The following is a 22,498-nucleotide window of genomic DNA, read 5'->3' on the forward strand; positions in this document are numbered from 1 at the left end:
GTTTTCTCTGCAGCGGTCTCCCCTGTTCGGTTGTTTGCTGCGAGAAGGAAAACAGAGAATGAAAGGAGGAGGATAGGGACTGAAATGTTGATTGAAATTTCCCCATGACCTCAATCTTCAGCAGAGATGAACGGGTGAAAAATCAAGCTGTTTTTCAAGCTAACTTCACACTACAGTGTACCTGTCGCTTTCTTGCAGTGGCTTCTGTGAGAAAAACTAAATTACTGATCTAAAATACTCATACTCTTTCTTGCAGTGGCTTCTGTGAGAAAAACTAAATTACTGATCTAAAATACTCAGTGAGACTCTCCCTGACCTCTGACCTTTTGACTGCGCTCGACTCTGCTTTTTCCCTGACGCTGCGGACTCCAGCGTCACCTTTGCTCTCTGCCTGAGCTGCAGACCGCTCGGCTCGTCTCGCTCCGTCTCCAACAACCTGAGGCCGGGTGCAGAGTGGCAACAAAGTCAGTCGACACATACACACACACACACAATATTGATGCTGTCTGATGAAAAACAATGCATCTACAAAAAGCCAATTTCCAGGAATGGAGAAAAGAATGTTTATTTTCTCAGTGACACCCCTGTGTTCTTTCTAACAGGTTTCACGGGCCCAAGGGTCATGGAAGCCGCTCAACATATAAATGGCCGTGTCAACTCTCAACTCAAGTAGGAAGAAAGAAGAATATGGGGTTGATGAAAGGGGTTTCAGTTTTGGCGACACCCAAGACTGAAAGACTTGAAGCAACTTCGGCACGTTGGCGGCTCCAAACGGCAGCGAGAGGCAACTGTTTGGAAAATGACAACTTCAACCGTTCGCCCCACTTTGTGATATAAGATAATAAGATCAAAGACAAATGCATTTTACACAACAGTCTTGCCTGGTGTCGCTTTAACAGTATTTATTTAAACCCGGCGTTTGAATACAGACACCTCAATTTAAGACCTTTTGAGAGCCTGCACCTAATTTCATCATGAATCCATTATGCAAGTATCAAGGGACAAATGCCGACGCCTCATTATACTCTGATCCAGTGAGGTAAAGCCAGATGCAACGGCTGAACAAACCCCTCTGTTCAGTATTTGCAGTCCTATCTGTGAGATAAGAGAGTAATTTCACGCTACGGCAGAGACGCTTATTGTATTAAAACGCTGAAGCATTCTTTAAGAAAGAGGAAAAAACATTGCACACTAAACACCAGAGGGAACTAAATAAATTATTATGCAAACTGAGGTCTGGGTTATTGAAATCTACCCAGACATTTTCCATTCCATTACCTGTTCTTTTTCTTCACCAATCGCTAAAACCTTATATGTTAATTTGTTCTGTAACTTACTGTTTACATTGTGCCTCACGTGTAAAGATTTTGTTTGTGTGTGTGTTTTAATGATATGGGGCCCGAGCAAAAGCATTGAAAACGCATAGTGAAATGTCAACTTGGCATGCAATGGGTGAAAGCAACCAGTTTTTTTTTTTCACAAAAGGCCGATCTGTTGGGTGGAAAAGGTTTTCGCAAGACACTTAAACTATGCTTAAAAAAAAGAAAAAAGGGGGGAAATGGCAGGAATGACTCCAAACTACACCAAACACAAGCCTACAGGTGTCGAATAAACGATAAACTATCCTCTTCTCCATCTTGTGACCCACTTGTGTGTGGTTTGGTCACGGTTGGCGGCGTCTACTGAGGGACTAATGAAGAAGAAGTTTTTGTTGGGGGGGGGGGGGGGGGGTTTTAAACATCCGTTATTTTCGGCGTAGTAACTGTGAACAGGCTTTGCTCATTCGACGCACTTTGCAGGTGTCGCAGTTGTTGCGGCCTCCTGTGACCGCTCTGCTGACCTCGCCCCGCTCAAATCCACGAATGGCTCTACAAGTGATAATTCTGACAAAATGACATGTGATTATCTCTGCTAGTCACAGTCCAAATCAAAAGGAGCCAATTTCCAGCACCTGTGCTTTTCTTTTTTTCAATTGGCAGGAACCAGCTGTTGCTTCCAATTTTGCAACAATTTGCTTTTGGAAGAAAAATTCAATAAAAATGGGTTGCTGGCGGGGCGTTGGAGCCATGTGGTAATTCCCAAGTAGTGACAGACAACAGCATGACAAAAAAAATAATAAAGTGACCGACCTTAAGGCACAGAAAGAAGGAGAAATGGCTTGAATGGGACAGGGAGGCTACTAGACATGGAGGTGGAAAAGTCATAGTTAGTGATCATAGCAAATGTATGTTTCTGGTGATACTGTGAATTTACCTATAATCAATAATCAATCTAATAAATCAATCGGTTCATGGAGTCTAATCTTGTCTCACCTGCTTCTCTCCTCATACAGACGGAGGTCCGGTCCTGCGATGCAGAGCTCAAGGGGGGGCGGGGCCTGCGGAGACGCCAACAAGCCGGGCAAAACCTCAGGTAGGAGAGCCAGAGAGTCACCTGGGACCGGCCCGGAGCAGGTGAAACCAAACTCAGGGTCAGGTGTGGAGCGGTCAGGATTATTGATACTCAGCCGGGCGGTGCAGAGGGGGGGACAGGGGGCGAGCCTGAGGTCTGGGAAAGGCTGTTTCATTCCCGGCTGGGAGGCAGAAGGGTAAAACGCATGAAGTTTAAGTGGAGAGCGGACACACACGCCGTGGGCGGCGTGACAAACCTCTGGCAGGACATTCAACGACTCCAGGAGCGAGGAAGCGGATCCCAGTGCTGCTGGGGTCAGTCCCGGGTCCCGGTCCTGCAGGGGGTCAGGTGAAGGAGAATGTGTTACATCCTCTGAACCACCTGTATGAACCTCTGCCATCAGGAAGAAGACTAAAGCTCCCTTCCTTTCCAAACTAGGAGAGACCTTAACATTTTTGTGCCAACATCTGTTAGAAAACACATCTTGGGACTCAAACAGCATTGGCAGGTGAAGAGCTGTTATAATAATAATAATAATAATAACTTTATTTATATAGCACCTTTCAAAACAGAGTTTACAAAGTGCTTTGACAGTCAAAGCGGAATAAAGTAGAATACTCAAAATGAATTTAAAAAGCAATGGAACAGTGGTAAACAGGAATTAAATTAGGTTTTTTTATAGGCTTTATTCAGATGGTATATTGTTTAATTTATTGTGTGTTCATCTATTACTATTGTCATTATTGTTTATAACCTTAATGTGTTTAACTTGATGATCAAATGTTGTTGGTTTGTCATTCGACTGCTGGCTACTACAACTGAAGTTCTCTTCCGGGAAAACAAAAGTTATTCTATTCTATTCTATTCTATTCTATTCTATTCTAAAGAGGTTTGTTCAGTGTCTCCCATCCTTGCTGGTTGTACAGTCTGGACCAGAATAGCTGTTTGGGTTCAATTCCCCCTGTTTCCCACATGGTGTGTTTACTGTCGTGTTTTCAGACTGGGGAATTTGGATTGTCCGTCCTCTGAGGTGTTTCTGCAACTGTGGAAGGCAGTTGTGATTGTACCTGGATTTGGTCTAGTTCATCTCTGGCCTGATCTGGTCCTGACGGGTGAAACCGTTGAACACGTCTGGTGGTTTCCTGTCTCATCACAGGGGAACCTTGTGTGTCCGATTCTCCCCGTAGAGCAGATTTATCTGGCGGCTCTGTCAGGTTTTCTCGGCCCTCCTCGGAGCATGGAGACTCCTGCCCATGAGGATTTGGGCAGAGGTGAGGAAAGGGTGTGGATGGAGGCTGTGTGCGGTCAGGATCCAGTGGAGGTGAAGCTCTCTCTCCTCCGTCAGGTAGGAAGGTCTGAGGCGGAGCGGCCAGCGGTGAATCCATCACTTTTAATTGTCAGAAGAGAGAAACTGAGCCTGCAGGGTTCACTGACCCACCTGCTAATATCATTACTACCTTATTAACACCAAATATAATGTTAGTGGTAGTTAATGAAATGAGTGAGCTCAATTAATGTTAAATCAATTAAGTAAAAACCTATGATAAAAGGGTAATTACAGGACTCTAAAATGGGTTTTTACATTGTCAGGTATGTTTTAATTTAGTGTAATCTTCCAGCTCTGCTATTAAAACTTAAATTTGAGTTTAGAATGAGGGTTCATTTTACCTCACCATCTCCTCTCCTCTCTGAAACGAACATTTCCAACTGACTAGTTAAACCTTTGCTCTATCTTCATTCTTGCTGTTTCAGTATTTCAGTGTCAGATAAAACTGCAGATAAAATCTTTACAATGAACTTTTCACTGTCTGGACCCCTTCAAGATGGTAAATGAAAGCTGTGCAATAGCTGATACTCTGCAATGCGGTCAAAGTGCACAACTTATTAGCTTAATTGATTATTAAGCTGACAGCTATGCGATACAAAAAACAAACTTCAGAGCAAACAATGACAATATAGGCAGTGAAAACACATTTTAGGTCGATCAAATTAGGCTGCTTACCTTTGTTATGAGTTTATCAATTAGCGCGTTAGACAAAACTGTTAAAATATCTTCAGCTATATTTAAAAAATAAACCACTTCTGGTTCTTTTGTTTTCTTCCAACTGGAAATTCTGATAACTGCGTATAAACATTCCAGACTTCAGTGTTTAGCTGAAACTAAATCTGTATTAACTAACGCTGCAAAAACAACCAACAACTTATTCTAATGCTGCGCTCAGTGATCAGTGAAGGCCATGACTGTTATACGGTCCGTGCATTTAAAACGATTGTAATGAGTCCTATAAGGTCGGAACGACATCTGATGAGATTTTTGTTGTTAGTTATGATTTAGCATGAAATTATGGTCAGTAGGTGGGATTTCAAAGCTGTGGCGCTGTGATCTAAAGTCACATTTGTACATTTTCTTGTTTTCGAAGAACTTGATATTTATGAGTCTAGATGTAAAAACAGACAGGCATATACGATAAATATTTCATGATAGAAAGACAGTAACCCCAAGAGGGAAATTTTAAAGGAACTCTCGGATATAAAATATTGATGAGAGAAGGCTACTGTCTTACAGGTCTTGTAAGGTCAGAGAAGTGCACTTAAGAAATATCTATCCCACAAATAGGCTACATTTAGGCTATTTCTAAGTTAACAAATATAGATGCACTGTCTGTAACCTGGAGCTGGAGTCTTTGTGTCGCCTATTTTAGAAATACAGTTGTACAGTTTCCCATTAGGCCTATAGGCTACATTTACAATGTAGGCTATATAAAATGTAACTTTACTTAGCCTATGTAATATTGATAAAAGGTTAGATTATACCTATTATCCATGTAATGATACTAGTGGGTCAATTTTATATACATATGTAGCTAAAGATACCCTGATTTAAAACTTTCCTTTATGAATTTACCTCTTCTCTGGACTTTTTAGAACTGCATTCTAATAGGAAAAGTGTCTGTATGCTTAATTATTACAAAAACATGTTCAATGTGGTGTAAAATGTTAAATGCTGTGATCTTATTTTTTTTTATTTTTTTCATAATATGCGTTTCAGTGCTTGTTTTACCCTGATTGTTTGTAACATGCGTTGTTAATAAAGATTTGTTTAATTAAAAAAAAACATTTTCCTATTCTAGTAATCTTTAAAGAGTGAAATTAAATCCTTAACTTTCCTGGAGACCCACTGGAATCCCCTCAAGGACCCGTGCACGTCCTCGGACCGCACTTTGACTGCCACCGATCTAGGAGGTCTGCATGGGGGAAAACACCATTTCCCAGGGTGCTGTGCGCCACAAACACTGTAGCGGATATCCGCCCTGCTGTCCGGCCGAGAAGAAGAAAGTTCGCTGCACGTGGATTTGAGCAGGAATACAACGCATAACTTAACTCGGGATTTAATTTCTCCCCCAAAATATAAAACGACTTGCGTGATTTAATTTTTAGTCGTCGAAGCTTTTTAGAGAAGATCTTCGTCAAAATGTTTCTGCAGTTTTACCTGAATGAGAGCGGAGACAGAGTCTACACTCTGAAGGTATGTTTACCTCCTTCATATGGACTTTAGCTAGCAAACATTAAACTCTGTTAGCATAATCTTACAGGACTTTGACGTACTAATTCATTAAAATAATGCCACTATACGTACATTCTGTTGATAACTTATTTGAATTAATGAATGAATCAGCATTCCTCGACGCTTGCTTTAGCTGTAAAACTGGAGCCAGAGTACGAAATTAACAAGGAGCTTCAGACAAAATGACCCTGGGATGAAGTTATTGTAATAGATTAGATTAGAAACTTTATTATCCACACGTCAAAAATGTGCCTTTGGTTAGCCGTGGTATATAAAATGTAATAGAAATCTAGCCTCATCAAACATCAACAGAGCAACAATTATTGGATGAAATTCACATAATTTGGATAAAATCTTGAGCTCCTGCTTCAAACATATAGGACTGTTGCTCATATACAACAGGCAGTGGAATTTGTACACCCACATAATGTTGTGCTTCATTTTTGTCACTCATACATTTCATATACATGCATACAAATGCATACATTTATCATATTGCTGTCTAAATTGATGATAACAAGCACATTTTATGTAAAAGGTTTGACAAAATGAGGTTTGGTAGGAATATTATTTGAAAATTTCAGTTTTGTTTTGACATCACACCTCAACATTACCATTGGGTTCAATGGGATGAACATTAATTTGATTATCTAGCGTGTGATTTTGCATATGTGAGTCATATCGTGATGTAGGCATATATATTGATACAGAAAAAAATCCATATGGTGATATTGTGATATTGATTTCAACCATATCGCCCAGCCCTATGTTTAAATACCCTCCATTAGCTAGATTATGAGTTATATTCAAATTTTTTGACTGTATGCTATTACTGTTTGCTTATGCAAAGTCACAATTTCCACACAGGGAAATTCTACCTTGCAGCAGAAAAGGTTCCTCCTTTGAGTATTACATCCTCAGCCATCAATTAAATTTATTGATCCTCCCTTTTTTCATCAACAGAAGTTGGACCCAGCGGGCCAGCCCACCAGCTCGGCCCACCCGGCCCGCTTCTCCCCAGATGACAAGTTCTCCCGGCACAGAGTGACCGTGAAGAAACGCTTCGGCCTGCTGCTCACCCAGCAGCCCAGACCCATCCTGTAAAGGAACAGAGGAGGAGGAAGAGGAGGGAGGGATGGAGAGACAGGAGAAGAAGGAGGAGAGATGGAGACATAAGGGCGAAGGGGTGAATTGGACTCGAGATCCCATGCAGCTTGTAAAAGTGCAGCCGGGAGTGTAGCTCGATTTGATTCGGCTCCACTCGACCCTTGACCTCTGTTTCACTCTTACACCCCTGGCCCAAACATATGGGACTGTTCATACTTTGAATACCAGCTGTCATTCACTTGGATTATCATATTCACTCTCCAGGGATGGGAGATTCCTTTGTTTTCATGTGATTTGTTGACGTTTAATTGAGGCTATTGCTATGTTTTAGTGTCTCTGTGTTAAATATCCAAATGTTAGGATGGTGGTTTTTAGTTGATGGTCTGTATATAAAAGTACACAGTCTAAACTTGACACAAGTGCTGTAGATGTGATGCTTACTATACTGTACCGTTATGTAATCCATTTTAATTTGGCTTTTCTAGGTTGTAACCATTTGAACTTTTGTTTTATATGTGAAGAATAAAGTGTAAAATTGAAACGAACACCTTTGGAAACATTTTTATATTGATCGCAGTGTTTTGACTCAGATTCCTGAGATTCCTAGCAGCTTGACTGTATCATTCGGCAGTACGCATGCGCAAGACGTTAAAAATGACGGCAAGTAAAACGGGACATGCTTAGCGCGGCCGCTCGTTTTTGTTGTGTTGGACAAAGTGCCGAGAAGAATTGGGAGAGGAGCCAAATCTTCCCAGATGTAACTGGAACCAGCCATATGGTTAAAGCGTTTTATTTTTACGATACGTGACACCAGGTATGTGCTTTTTATGACTAACGTTAGGCGACTGAGGTTTGCACCGGACATCTGTCGCTGTCAGTGAGCGAGAGCTCCGCGGAGTTGTCACATTTTATCAGCGGCATGGCTAGCTAGCGGCTAACGTTAGCTTGAGCTAGCTAACTCACTGTACCGACTGTAAATGCAGTGAACAGGGAGTACTAGCCAACGAACGACCACCGTACCCGATACAACTCCCTGTACCATTACCGAGATGATGGCTCAGTACCTGTTGACATGCTATTCCAAATATTATCACGCGTAATTTTAATGAAATTGCCAACTTTGGTAATGAGACAGGATCCACTCCCAGTTATCCCAATCAACTGCGCGCCTGTGTAATTTTAGCTGGTTTGAATTTTGTTTACCGACGGCGCACAGACTGAGCAGCTGCAGACAGATGCCGCATTCCTTTGTCATGAACATATCATTTCTGCCCAAACAACATATGGTCATGTCTTCGCTATAACGCCTGTTCTGTTGAATTGATATGTGTTTGCTGACCGGTTCGAGCCAGAATTATTATGGCTAGCTTAATTGGCTTACGATGGCAGGTATGTGGCGGTTAGCATGCAAGCCCAAGCATCCCCATTAACCGGGTTAACCTTATCTTGCTGATTGGGTTTAGACAATATTTATCTTAACGTGGATTAACGCAGGGCTCGGGTGTCCGCTGGGTTATATATCCTTGTCACTGGATCATACTGATTAACAGTTGCAGTAGCCCATGGCAGAGACTGACAGCTAGACAGGTAACTTAGCAACGGTGTCACCAAATGTTCAGTAAATGACCATAAGGTGCCTGCTTTTATTCTTTCATTTGCGTCAAATTGTAGTTTCATTCGTTTTAACAGGTGTAGATTATTCATACGCGGCTAAGAAATAACGCCAAACGTAGCTGGAAGTTTGTGAGAACAGACGCACCCCCCTTTTCCCAGGAAATCACACTAAATGTTTTTTTCAAGTTGAACATGAAAGACGAGTATTGCAGCACTCCCAGCTTTGCGAAACCCATCTACCCCACCTCGCCGTTCCCCCTGCTGTCCATCTCTGTCGAGGCAGCGCTGTAACAGGAAAAAGTGCGGCGCCTCCGCATGTGGAGTGAGAGCGAGCAGCCAGCAGCTACTGGCCCAACCGGTTGGAACCGCTCTCTTATAATAATTAAATTATGAACCGTACTAAAGAAACAAACCCAACTCCATCCACCCCGGGGTTTTCCCAGGGGGAGAGAGGAACTGCACTGTTGACTTTGCACCTCCAAGGCACAGACCCATATAGGTTCATACTGGTTACTGTTTTACACCTTTTCCAATAATAACATAGAGAGAACCCTCAGTTTTTCTGCAAGGATGCACTTAAGTGGTTAATCTCACTGGTTTGCCCGGTGTTGATCAGCATGTGCGACTTCACAGTGAAAGGAAAAGGAGGAATTCATCTTCTGTTGAGGACTAAAAGGAAAGTGGGTGAAAAAAATGAATGAACAAAGGATGATTGAGGATGAAATAATCAGAGTAGGAAGTTTTTCGGTGACAAGAAGCACATGCACACAAACATTTGTCAAGAAATTGAGGAGATGATCTGTGAACCCCCCCTGCTTTGACTCTGAAGTTTAAGTTTTCTTGGGTGCATGGATTTATGTTTAAGACCATATGGGACTACAGTGGTAGAACTGTGTTAAACTGATTATCCTAATAGCTAAACACATGACAGAAATGCTACATGGCAATTATGACTATGTACAGTATGGTGAAATTTGAACTTGTTTTTACTTTCTTCTTCTTCTCTCTCACTCCCTTCTGTCCTCATTACCATGCCTTGTTCGGGTGCCGTCATAGTAGACATTTTCATCTCCAAAGTGCATATCAGGCTCAGAATAAATCCGACTTTTGTTTACTTGAAAAGGGGGCAGAGAGAAAAGACGGGTCTGACACCCTACATGACCACTATCCTAAGCCATAGTCGTATCAAGACACAGAAAAGACACCCAAGTGCAGAAAGACTATCTCAATGTTATCTTGTTGATTCGCATGAAAGCAGCGAAAGATTTCGCTTGAACTTACAAGGAGAGACTTAGCCATTACACTGACACATATTTTCTGTATTCTCATATCTACGTGTACTTATCACGTCTGATTTCGTTTACAGCAATCCCACAAGGAAAAAACCACTACACATTCACAGCTAAGGGCTCAGTTATGTGCAGGTGTCACATGTAAAAAACCACGAACGTATTTGGCAGCATCAGAAAGATCTCTGACACACGCAGAGGGACGCAGACAGAGGCTTATCGCCGAGTTTCGTTCACATGCCTGGCGGCGGACAACCGGCTTGCTCCAATGGAGAAGTGCAGCTGCAAGGGAGAAGATTCTAGAGGCCGCCATCACCTCAGTGTCACCTGGGAGAAAGCCTAGCCTAGTCTAGCTCAGCTCAGCACAGCCCCGCCCCGCTAGCCCGCCCGTGACCGCCCCAACCCCGCCCTCCTCTTCTCCCACCTCCCACACAACCCCCTCCTCCTCCTCCTCCTCATCCTCCTTCACCCACTCCTCCCTCCCTCCCCTACTTTTCCAAGTGAGTTGCCATGGCGTCGGTGCGGTTCACGGTGACGCCCACCAAGGCGGAGGACCTCCCGGGGCTGTCCGACACCTCGCCCGACATCAGCTCCCGCTCCAGCGGCCGCGTGCGCTTCGGCTCCAGGGAGAGCGTCAGCGAGGGGTCGGTGGGCGTGACGACCACCGGCACGGGGGGAGGAGGAGGGGCCGAGACGCCGGACCGCAGCAACACGGAGCAAGGTGAGTAATGGAGTTGTTGTCGTCTGGTTTGAATGTGGAGAACACACACACATACACACAGACACACACAGTAGGTTGTTGTTCTTTGGTGTAAACACAGGTAATGTTACACTAGGTAAGATTTTTATGTGAAAATACACCTGTCATATCGGCCTAAATCACAAAGAGGGACCCATCCTCCCTTGAGACCTCATAGATTCGCCCTATTTGCCCAAATCCTGTCTTGGTGTCAGGTTTGGTCACTCCTCCGCCCACAGAAAGTGACGAATCCAAACTTCAGAGCGAAATCCAAACTGTCTCCTAAGCAGCAGTGAGCAGAGAAAGCTGGACTCACCAACGTTAGATCTTCTCCTCTCTCGTCTCTTTGGTTTCCTTTGGTATAAAGCATCACAGACCGGCCGGTTGGTGAACATGAGCGAGCTGTGGGACGTTTACTGACCCCACTGCACAGGATTTCTGGGTGTTTAAGGTCAAATTTTCCAAACAGTTACCTCTCGCTGCCGTTTGGAGCCTCCAACCTGCAACGTTGCCTATAGAGCAGCTGTAACACACATACTCACATATGTTGCCATATTTTGGTTTAAACACAGTTAACACACAGAAATACACAAACACACACACACACACACACACACACTGTAATCAAATCAGTCACTCATTCATGCGTGCCGTGTACAAGTACAGGCAGCACACTCTCACAGTGCGCTGGCTGCTCCGGCTCAGGGTGTTCTGGTCAGTCAAGCATATTCTCTTCCCTTTATGTTTGACCATCTGCATTCCTGTGGATTCACCGAGGCAGGACGGGTCCAAGAGCCCATGCTGATGCCTGGACGACGGGTGTGACACATCAAATTAAAGCCAGAAGACCCACACAAGAAATACCCAGCACTAAACCTGCTGGCAAAGAGAAGATATTTAGGCTCAGATTAGGCATCCCCAAAATCATTTACGAGAGCTAAAAAGAGAGGTCTTATTTTTAGGTTGTTGCTCACGCATGTTTGAAATGATAGACTGTCTTTTAAATGGGTTTTATGAGTCCTGGGGTCGTTAAAACTTGCCCAGCACCCGGAGCAGTGGCTCCCAAACCGGGTTGCACCTGCCGGGCGGTCCTTGGGGTGCTCCCAGGGTGTCCCCAGCAACATGAGGAGTAGTCTAATTTCACCATTGTTTCGCTCACTGACTGGACAACGGGCACAATGAGAGACCGTGTGGCTATTTTGATCACAGTGTGTAGGTTCCACGCCCCCTCCGCTGTTGTTGTCACCCACCTACAGCGCAGACAGTGATTCAGTTCTTTGTTTAATCATAGCTGACGACAAAAAGCTGCTCAGACGCGGTTCCTTTGGACTCAGTCTGAAGAAATGTGGATGTGTGGTCTAATGTGTGTCTGTTTGGACATGAAAACGTTTGGGGATCCCCAAGGGTGGAAGTAACTAATTACATTTACTCACGTTACTGTAATTGAGTAGCTTTTCTGTGTATCTACACGTATTTATGTAAAAATAAATCACATCCATAACAGAGGACAGATTTCCTGGCTCTTCATCAGCATCAGAAACCGGACCAACGTGAATTGACAAATTGTGGAGCGATTCACAGTGAGAAGAATAATCTGGCTTTACTTTGTTTATGTCTTTTATTGTGTAATTTCCAAATTTTCCAATTAAAAGTATCTAGTTTGAACTCTGTCCTCTCTTGCTTTTAGAATCACATGGGAAAGATCACAGCTAACAACATTCTGTTTTCTAAAAAGTAACTAATGAGTACATTTTAAATGAGCTACTTTTTTACTTTTACTTAAGTCAATGTTAACACCAGTACTTTTACTTCTACTTACGTAAAATATCAGCAAAGTAACAATTCTTGTACTTGACTAGGGCATTCTAGTACTCTTTCCATCACTGGGGATCCCTGACCAAGAGAGCCATGTAAAAACTTTGAATGCGAGTGAGAAACTGGAAAAACAAAACTTTTGCGGTCCACATGTGGAACGCGGTAATTCACTCTCCGAAAGGATGTAGGAAGAGCCGCGCCGATTCACAGGCTCAGCGAGGGGGACTGACAGAGATATAACTGCATTAGTTGCTCTGATCCACTTAAGCAATTGCATAGTAGTAAGGATGCCCCGTGTTCTTTTGTTAACAGGCTTCCATAAATAGAAATCTAGCCGGATAATCCGATTGGGTTTTGATCAGGCTGGGTGATGCCGCGGTTATTTATACAGGGAGAGGGATGGAGACACATGCACACACAACTGCACAGCCTGTCTCTATCTGTTGAGCTATCCATCTGTCTCTCTCTCTATCTGTCACCCGCTCTTTCAAAAAAAAAAAAAATTAGAAATAGCACAGCAATCGTCTCCCTGCGCCGACGAGATAAAATCCCGTCGTTTGACTGAATGAGTCAAGAGCCAGAGAGGCGCTGGAGAGGAAAGGAGGCAGGAGGAGTGGAGCGTTATTTTCAGAAAGGTCAAATGCATTCGGGGGCTGTTATTTTTGATGCTGCCTTCGCCCGTAAAGTTAGCCAGTTGAATTGGATGTGCTCACAGCAGGCGCAGCTCTCACACACACACACACACACACACACACGCTCATCTGGATCCAGCAGCTTTCCGCTCCGCTGGACGCTCACACACACACACACACACACACACACACTGATAACACTCACACACACGTAGAAAAATATCACATTTATGCATGTTAGTCTCTGGTGGAGGACTCTCTCCTGGGGAACACACACACACACACACACACACAAACAAACGCACAGCTGCAGTGTCCTGTGCGAAGTGGAGTGTGAATTGTGTAGTTAAACAGCTGAGGCATTAGCAGAGGAAAAGAGGGTTATTTCTTCTGCAGTAGCGTTTATATGGGTGACTTGGGACAGTTGCTTTCTTTTTTGAGGTTATTTTTTATAGTCCAGGAGGTGAAATGAACATGAATCATTCCATTTTTGCCTAAAAGCAGCAAAAATTGGTACATTTGTACAGTTCAGTGCCCATTTCCAGAATTGGAGCCATCGCAAAAATGTTTGGCCATGGTGGACATTTGTCTTTCTGCCATTAGCAGAAAAATGTTTTCCTGTATAGCTGTTGAACTGACAATAATAGGATATGTGTAAACGTTACATATCTGTTGCATATATCTGTTACATCTTTACATACATATGTACGTAAAATTGTATGTATACCAATTGTGATTTAATGTGTGCATGATTGGTTTTGTTTTTAACCATATTTTTAGCTTTTTCTGTTGTGGCTGCAGTGTTCATACTTCAGTTAAGTGGCAGTCAGGTGGATCAGTCATTGTTAGAATCAGTCAGTCAGTCAGGCGGAGTAGAGAGAGACGGTCTGTGAGGTTTACAAGTGTCAACATCCAGATGACGTTTTATCATCATCACTCTGTCTGCGAGTCCTGACTGTCCAGCTCAACTGGTTGGGTGGTAAACATATCAAGGGAGCCCCTCACAGGCGTGTGTGTGTGTGTGTGTACATGCTTGTACATGTACATGTTTTAGCAGTGTGTGATACTTTAATACTATCAAAACCCTCACTAAACCTGCGGTAAATCAAGATTTTATCCAACACGCTTTTTATCCATTGTTTAGTTTAGTATGTAAAACAAGCTGTAACTCTTATTTTGAAAAGTGCTTTATGAATGAAGTTTTGTAAGCAGTAATGGGGCATATATAGAAAACGGTGTACATGTAAAAGAAGCACCAATCTAAATTTCTGAAGAATTGCTGGTTAGCTTGTCAGTTTTTTTCCTTTCCCTCTCAGCCTCTTGCTCCAGCCAGTGAATATTAACCAGAGAGAGACTTGTTTTCTGTTTTCTTTGGTGTGGTGTCAGTTTCACACTTGCCCTCGCGATCCTTGGCCTGGTAAACAGGATGGGAAATCACACACCCACCAGCCAAATGCTGCTGTGTGTGTGTTTCCCCCCCCCCCATTGGCTAGTTAGTTTGTAACCAGCCGTCGTTTTGAGGTTCTGGTCTGTTGTAAAAATCTCATTGTCTGGTAAGATAGTGGAAGTGGCTGGTGAATTTGGGGATTTACCAGCTGGTGTAGGCTGTAGATGAAAAAAAGTGTGTTTCTTTTCTGGACTGTGAGGTGTGCACAGTGTAGAAAATTAAGACCACCTGCCTCCTTGTTTCTTGTGATAGTTTATTATATACAACTATGACTTTTGATAAGGGAAGGGGGAAAGGAAGAAAAGAAAGGAAGGGGAAAAACAGAAAAGAAAACCTGAGGAGTTACTGCTGGCACTGTATTTATATCTGCCAAAAATGTTTTTCCTTCCTTTCCTTTTTGTGATAGTTTATTATTGAGTGAAAAGAAGAAGGGAAGAGCAAAACGGGAAAGAAAGAAAAGGGTGAGGGAGGAAAGGAAGGTGAAAAAAGAAAAGAAAAACCTGAGGAATTACTCCCGGCACTGTATTTACATCTGCCTAAAACTTTAATGAAAAATAAATGAAAAGAAAGAAAGACCCTCAGAAGGCCGTTTAAACAGTGACAGGTGTTCCACATCTTTACAAAATGTGACACAGAGGGAAATTTGCGTTCGTTTGTATGCAAACCTGAATTAGATTCCTGAACTTTGTAATTAAAGACAAGAAAACACATCTAGTCCTGCTTGCTCAGAGGAAAATCTTGTGTCTCTCTCAGCTTTCAAAGAAGAATCGTGACACAAAGTTGCAGCATCGTGACCGGCGACCGCTGTGTGTGTTCGCAGCGTTGATGTGTGGCTCCTTTTAACTTCTGTGAAGTGTCACATCAAGTATGTAAGAGTGTATGCGTGTGACACTGCATGCCTCTGTGTGTGTGTGTGTGTGTGTGCGTGTGTGTGTGTGTGTGTGTGTGTCGCTGGCGGAGCAGCGAGGGAAGTGAGATTGCTGACTCAGGTGGCGGTGATGCAGTGGTGCGTGCTGACTTAGGTGGAACTGAACCGGCGACATGGTGGCCGACGCATCAAAGTGTGTGTGTGTGTGTGTGTGAGAGAGAGAGAGAGAGTGTGAGAGTGTTGGAGTGAATCTGAGAGCAGCTTTGACTCATCAGGCTGTGGTGGTGACAGAGATGAAAATGGCCGCCGCTGGGGCCGGTCGCCGCCAGGAAAGATGGGGGGCCGGCAGGGCTGGCTGCTGTGTCACGGTGTCCTCCCTCCTTTTGTTCCTCGTTCAGTCTCTTTCTCTTTCTCTTTCTCTTTCTCTTTCTCTCTCTTTCTCTTTCTCTTTCTCTTTCTCTCTCTCTCTCTGACACATGCACACATCCACAAACACTTGACTGTTCAGATGTTAACCACACACACACACACACACACACACACATATACAGAGTCTCTAAAACACCCTTTGGTATCTAGTTATGCTAATGATGAGTGTGTAACTCATTAATAAACTAACGCCACTAATTCTTAACTGTCTCAAATAACTCTCTTGCTGCTGTTCTTTCTCTTTGTCTCTCTCTTTCTCTGGCTCTCCCTTTCCTCTCTGTCTCTTTCTCTCTGTTCCACTGTCACTCTCTCTCTCTCTCTCTCTCTCTCTCTCTCTCTCTGACACATGCACACATCCACAAACACTTGACTGTTCAGATGTTAACCTGTATGTATCTCTGTATCAGTGTTGGGGTCAATTCATGAATGAACTAATCAATTCCAGTTCAACTGAGGAATTGGAATTGATATTGGAATTCCAGGAAGTTTAATTTAATTCTGTGAAATTCCGTGACAGCAGGGGCTCCATGGATGGTATTGTCGTTTGGTCGGTCGGTCGGTCGCTCTGTTCGCCACTTTATGGGTCAGGTGGCCCGCAGGGAGTTAGACTGCAGACTCTCAAGTGGGACACCCCGAGTTCGATTCCCGGCAGAGACGCTCAAAACGTTACAGGGACCCTCCAGGAGTTATTTGATGCAGAGCATGTAATCGTAAATCCATACAGTACTCTTTCCGTCACAGGGGGTCCCTGACCAAGAGGGCCATGCAAAAACCTTGAATGCGAGTGAGAAAATGGAAAAATCAAACGGCAAAACTTTTCATCTGACTGCGGCGACTTTTGCGATCCACATGTGGAACGCGGTAATTCACTCTCCGAAAGGATGTAGGAAGATTCACAGGCTCAGCGAGGGGGACTGACAGAGATATAACTGCATTAGTTGCTCTGATCCACTTAAGCAGTTGCATAGTAGTAAGGATGCCCCGTGTTCTTTGTTAACTTCGGTGATTGAACGTATTAGATTTGTTTAACTGTCTTCTGTTTGATTCATGTTTGATTTATAATGTTCAGCGAGTCAAGACGCGACTCTCTTAGAAGTGGAATTTCATGGAATTTCATGGAATTCAGTTCTATTCACATTCTGTTTCCTTAGAGCTGGGTGACATTTACATTCACACTCCAACTCCAGGAACTGAATTGGAATTTACCATGCATTCTCAATTCAGTTATGTTATGTATGTATGTATTTATGTGAGTCATGCACCCACGAAGCATCAATAACACTTAACCTCTCTCTCTCTCTCTCTCTCTCTCTCTGTCTCTCTCTCTCTCTCCCCCCTCATCTCTCTTTCTTTCTTTCTTTCTTTCTTTCTTTCTCTCTTTCTTTCTTTCTAGGTGATGGGAATTCCAAGATCTCCAGTGTGTACATCAACAACACTCACGGTGTGGACGACGATGACTTCTACGACAGAAACCTGGCCTTATTTGAGGTTCGAGTCTCCATCGGCCATCGAAAGAACTGTTACTTTACATACAGCGTACTATATTCTCACATTAGAAATACTCTTACATACTAACTAATGTATTATAAATACAGTATTTTGTATTAGAGGCAAATTCAGGGTTGGAAGTTAATGTTCTTTGCCTAGCGGCTGCAGTTGCTTCTGTTATAAAAGCTACTACAGAAACTCAAAATGGTGGCTGTTTATCTTCTACAGTGTCTCCTAAACTAGAGCTTTTTATAACACCAGTATTTGGCTGGTGGCTGCTGGTGTTAATTTCCCACCTTGGGCGAATTTCTCTCATCAGTTTTTGGAGTTCCTGTATAAACTTTGAATTATTTCATTCTGTCCTGCTACTTTAATCGGTCATTCGCTCTGCCTCTTTCTCCCCTAAATTTCTTCTTCCTTTCCTTTGTTCTCCATAACTTCCCTTCTCTCTGTTTGCCATTTGTCTTCTTTGTCCCCTTCCTCCCCTTCCTCTCTCTACCTCTACTCTCTTCATCCATCCTTCTTCTCCCTCTCTCTTCCTCTGCTCCTTCCATCCCTCTATCCATCATTAACTCCTTCCATGTCTCCCTTCTCCTGATTTCCTTCATTCCTCCCTCCTCTTGATTCATCCTCTCTCTCCACTCGCTTCATCTCCCTCACTCCCGAACTCTCTCCCTATCATTTCCTTACTCCCTCCCCTCCATTCCTCAACCATCCTTCTCTCTTTTCCTCCCTCACTCTCTCCTTTTTTTCTATCCCTTACTCCCTCCATTTCCTCCCTCCCCTTCTCTTACATCCTCTTATCTTCCCTCCTGTTCCCTCGTTGTCTTCCTCCCTCTTTCTCTCCCCTCTCCTTTTCTCCTTTCCTCCCTCACTCCCTCCCTTTCTTTCTATCCCTTACTCCCTCCATTTCTTCCCATCTCCTTCTCTTACATCCCTGTATCCTTCCTCCCCTTCCCTCCTTGTCTTCCTCCCACTTTCTCTCTCCTCTCCGTCTCTCCTGTCCTTCGTCCCCATCCTTCCCTCCTTCTCCCCCTCCCACCCTTCTCCTCCCTCTATTCCCGCCATCTTCATCCCCCAGGAGGAGATGGACACTCGGCCGAAGGTGTCTTCCCTGCTCAACCGTCTGGCCAACTACACCAACCTGACCCAGGGGGCCAAGGAGCACGAGGAGGCCGAGAGCATCGGGGAGAAGAGGAAAACCAGCAAGGTATACGAGACTCACGCAGCCCTGTGTGCCTAACCAACCTTTTCATTGATAAATCAAACTTTAAACTTTCAAACCCGTAAGGGAGGTTTGGTTTGCAGACAGTGTTTGCAGTAAAAAACAAATTAAAAAAAGGGTAAAACCAGTAAGTAAAAACAATGAAAATGCACAATAAAACACATAACAAACAGGTGGAATCAATGTTGATCCGGCTCCCAAGTACTCGTATTCGATTCGGCAAATGAAGCTGTGCTGATACCGATACTTTAATGAGCTGCCCTTTGGTGCAATAAGATATGACTCTGGCGAGAGGAAAAATGTCTGCAGCGTGGAGAAACTTTGATCTCAGTGAAACAAAGTTCCAGCGGTGCCAAACTGAGGTGTCTGGCCGTGTAGGAGAGGCAAAGCAGCTCCCACAAACTATCCAGAGATAGATTAGAATAATGTGAGGCGATCTTGCCTTCAAATTAAAAGCGTAAAAATTTGCCATTGTCTATTTTGGAAAAAAGAATGAATGCATACACTCAGCTACAGTAGAAACAGACAACAAAAATGTTCTCAAGTGGAGGCCCATGGGACAAACCTCTCGAATGGGGGGGGGAGGTTGTGGTTTAAAACGTCTCTACCCGGCGATCCTCGACATGAAAAACTTTGGGAACCCCTTTCCCAGGGTGCACACATACAAGCATGCACCGTGTCCCCCAGAAATATGTCTCTATTGAGTGGAGAAGCCTCTGAAACAGCATCTAGACCAAGTGACTCTAAAAATCTCTATTGAAGCCAGTAGAAATGAGATCCTGTTAGGCTGACTGAAGTGGGGCAGTCCACCCCGTCATTTCAATAATAGAGCAGACAGTCGTCTACATACATTAAAACAAGGGGTTATTTTCTGTGTGATCATCAAGTGAGATATTATCTGTGAAATCAGAAACACTTATATTCCCGTCTTGATACCTACATGGGACTTTGATCCACATATGAACGATCTGAAACGTACTTTGCCTCGACCAACACTGTTTGAGAATGTAAAATGTATGTATTTAGATAAATCGGTTGACTGTTCATTGTTGTATTTACTAATTTAATGACACATCAATTGTATATTTATTGTTCATTGACAGTTTGATTACTGTCATTTGAATTTGAATTTGTACTTCAGTGTTTCATGCCAATATAGCACCTTAAATTGAATTGAATTGCGTAAGGATAAAAACAGGGAAGAAACAAGAAAGACTACTATCTATTTTCACTGTTGTTCATAATTCATCTTCTTAGCAAATATTGTCATTATCACACATACATATACTTCAAATAAGTCTCTCTGGCAGTGCCATTTTGTGCTGCTGCCCTCTTGACTCTTGCCTCTGCAAATGAAAGTACAGTAGGAGTTGACCCTGATCTGCACCCAAATCCTGGCTGATAAGGAGCCGGCTGACCTAGATTAGACAGACTGTCATAGTGGCTCAGAAACATTCTCCCTTTTCCAATTTCCACCCTGTCCTGCTGAGCGCTGCAGCACTTTTGCGTGATTGGACACACTTTGAGAGCGGACGATGGGGAGAGTACGAGTTCAACCTAAACACTGCTTCAATATGATAATAATATACTGTTCAATATAAACATTCAACATAACTTTGTCCTATGGGGATGAATAATGAAGTCTCTGGCAGGCACCCAAACTATTATCTGGAGGTTGGTAGTTGTTTTAAAAATCATATTTGGCTGGTAAAATTAAAATAGTGCGAGTGGCAGGTGAGTTTTGAAATCCACCTGCCAGTGTTGAAGGTGATTCACTGTAAAAAACCCCAATTATCAGTTGCTGACTAGGGCTGAACGATTTTGAAAAAATATCTAATTGCGATTATTTTGACTGATATTGCAATTGCGATATGATTTGTGATATTAGAGGGAATGATCATTTTTACATCATTATTCTCATTTTCATTGAAAAACGTATTAAAATGATTATGGCGTGATTTTTGCGGGGATCTGTACCAAACAAAGATGTTTTCTTAAGTCTGTAGAATACGATGTGTAGGCCAGGACATCTCTGCAACACGACAATATTTAATTTAAAATGGTATTTTGACACATTTCGCTTTTAACAAATATTGCGCCTCCTGCGATTTGAAAATTGCAGTAGGCCATATTGCGATTTCGATAAAATTTCGATTAATTGTTCAGCCCTATTGCTGACCATCAAATGATTGATGAAATTGATCGTTTTTTTCCTCCATCGCCTGCCAGTCTCCTCAGATGGGGACGTTCATGGGCGTTTACCTGCCGTGCCTGCAGAACATCTTCGGCGTCATCCTGTTCCTCCGGTTGACCTGGGTGGTGGGAACCGCCGGCGTGCTGCAGGGCCTCTGTATCGTCTTCATGTGCTGCTGCTGTGTGAGTACGCACACACACACACACACACACAGTCTCTAAAACACCCTTTGGTATCTAGTTATGCTAATGATGATGAGTGTGTAACTCACTAATAAACTAACGTCACTAATTCTTAACTGTCTCAAATAACTCTCTTGCTGTTGTTCTTTCTCTTTCTCCCTCTCTCTCTCTGTCTCTCTCTCCCTCTATCTCTCTGTCTCTCTCTCTCCCTCTCCCTCTCTCTCTCTCTCTCTCTCCCTCTCTGTCTCTGTCTCTCTCCCTTTGTCTCTATCTCTTTTTCTCTCTCTCTCTCTCACTCTCTCTCTCTCTCTCTCTCTCTCTCTCTCTCCCTCTCTGTCTCTCTGTCTCTCTCCCTTTGTCTCTATCTCTTTTTCTCTCTCTCTCTCTCTCTCTCTCTCTCTCTCTCTCTCTCTCTCTCTCTCTCTCTCTCTCCAGACGATGTTGACGGCCATATCAATGAGTGCAATTGCCACCAATGGAGTTGTACCAGGTATTCCTCCCCCCACCCCCCCTACCCCCCCCCTCTCTCTCTTTTCCTTCCATCCCATAGAATTGGGTTGAATAGAACTCGTGTGCCATGGTAAACTCCCTCACCACACTTAACAAGCCCACCTTAAAGTTTTGATAACATTGTCATGGAAATAAGATTTTAAGAGACTTTTGAAGACTTTAAGGAGCTTTGGATGAAAGCGTCTGCCAAAAAAGATGTATGTTACAGCTTTTGTTTGTTGCAGCATGGGGAATTAGAGAATTGAAAAGTACAGCAAATTGTAAACCAACACAGTGTAATCACATTAATGTGAGTTGGTCAGCTCTTAATCAAGGCCATTAATGAAATTGCCCCCATAAAAGCTGAAAAAGCAACCTCAGCATCGGGTCAAGAGGTTGCTTACAGGAAAGAAGTAAATTTCCTACACTGGTTTCATGTTTGGACAATTTAAAACGTTGAAAATTTTCAACACAACTGCAATTGTTTTTATTCTACTTTTATTAATCCTTTGCCATGGTGATTAATCTGTCTGACTCTCATGCAGCTAGCTGAAGCTTATTTCCACGACGATCATCAAACTTTCTATGGCAGCCATTTTGAGTGTGCCCCGCCAAGTGACCATTTTAGACGTTAATTTGAATGGGACTTCCCATTGTAATCCCAGGTCACATCCACCATCCCTCCTCCCTGCCCCCCCCCCCCTCTTCTCTCCCTGTCATCCAGCACACGTTTAATATTGTTAGTGATATACATGTGCAGTATGTTTTTTCTAATGAGTGTTGTTTCTGTTTGTCCCGTCTCTCCCTCTATCTACCTCTCCCTCTCTGTCTGTACACACATCGAAAACCCAGAATATTGATCCGCCATTGACGCCTCTAGACGAAAAAAAAAAACCCAAATGTCAAAGTAGTGCGATGTTTCCACTAACATGTGACATTTCGATAATTGAACGTAGAGCACAAATCCTCCGCAACGTAGTGAATTGATTTCTAACATGTCTTGTTTGACGTACCATTCCACGCT

At 43.3% G+C, this 22,498-nt stretch overlaps 2 protein-coding genes across 4 annotated transcripts in view; both read left to right on the plus strand.

Moving 5' to 3' along the window:
- The first annotated feature begins 5,715 nt into the window (after positions 1-5,715).
- nop10 (NOP10 ribonucleoprotein homolog (yeast)) lies at positions 5,716-7,606 on the plus strand. Its single transcript, XM_071901357.2, has 2 exons — positions 5,716-5,917; positions 6,920-7,606. The coding sequence occupies exons 1-2, from the start codon at positions 5,864-5,866 to the stop codon at positions 7,058-7,060; spliced, it is 195 nt and encodes a 64-aa protein (XP_071757458.1). The 5' UTR covers positions 5,716-5,863; the 3' UTR covers positions 7,061-7,606.
- A 168-nt stretch (positions 7,607-7,774) lies between these two features.
- slc12a6 (solute carrier family 12 member 6) overlaps positions 7,775-22,498 on the plus strand; it is a 41,987-nt gene continuing 27,263 nt past the window's right edge. For all 3 annotated transcript variants that reach the window (XM_071901364.2, XM_078291608.1, XM_071901365.2), the window contains exons 1-6: positions 7,775-7,881; positions 9,734-10,687; positions 17,290-17,384; positions 18,466-18,594; positions 20,839-20,985; positions 21,421-21,475. In XM_071901364.2, the coding sequence (XP_071757465.2) occupies positions 10,477-10,687; positions 17,290-17,384; positions 18,466-18,594; positions 20,839-20,985; positions 21,421-21,475 (637 nt within the window). In that variant the 5' untranslated portion in view covers positions 7,775-7,881; positions 9,734-10,476. The remainder of the gene's footprint in view (positions 7,882-9,733; positions 10,688-17,289; positions 17,385-18,465; positions 18,595-20,838; positions 20,986-21,420; positions 21,476-22,498) is intronic.

This window comes from Centroberyx gerrardi, chromosome 23 (genome assembly GCF_048128805.1).
Source record: "Centroberyx gerrardi isolate f3 chromosome 23, fCenGer3.hap1.cur.20231027, whole genome shotgun sequence".
Lineage (NCBI taxonomy): Eukaryota > Metazoa > Chordata > Actinopteri > Beryciformes > Berycidae > Centroberyx > Centroberyx gerrardi.

Coding starts and splice junctions, on each gene's coding strand:
- nop10 (XM_071901357.2), top strand. CDS start 5,864: ATGTTTCTGCAGTTTTACCTGAATGAGAGCGGAGACAGAGTCTACACT. Junction 5,918..6,919: donor ACAGAGTCTACACTCTGAAG/GTATGTTTACCT, acceptor TTTCATCAACAG/AAGTTGGACCCAGCGGGCCA.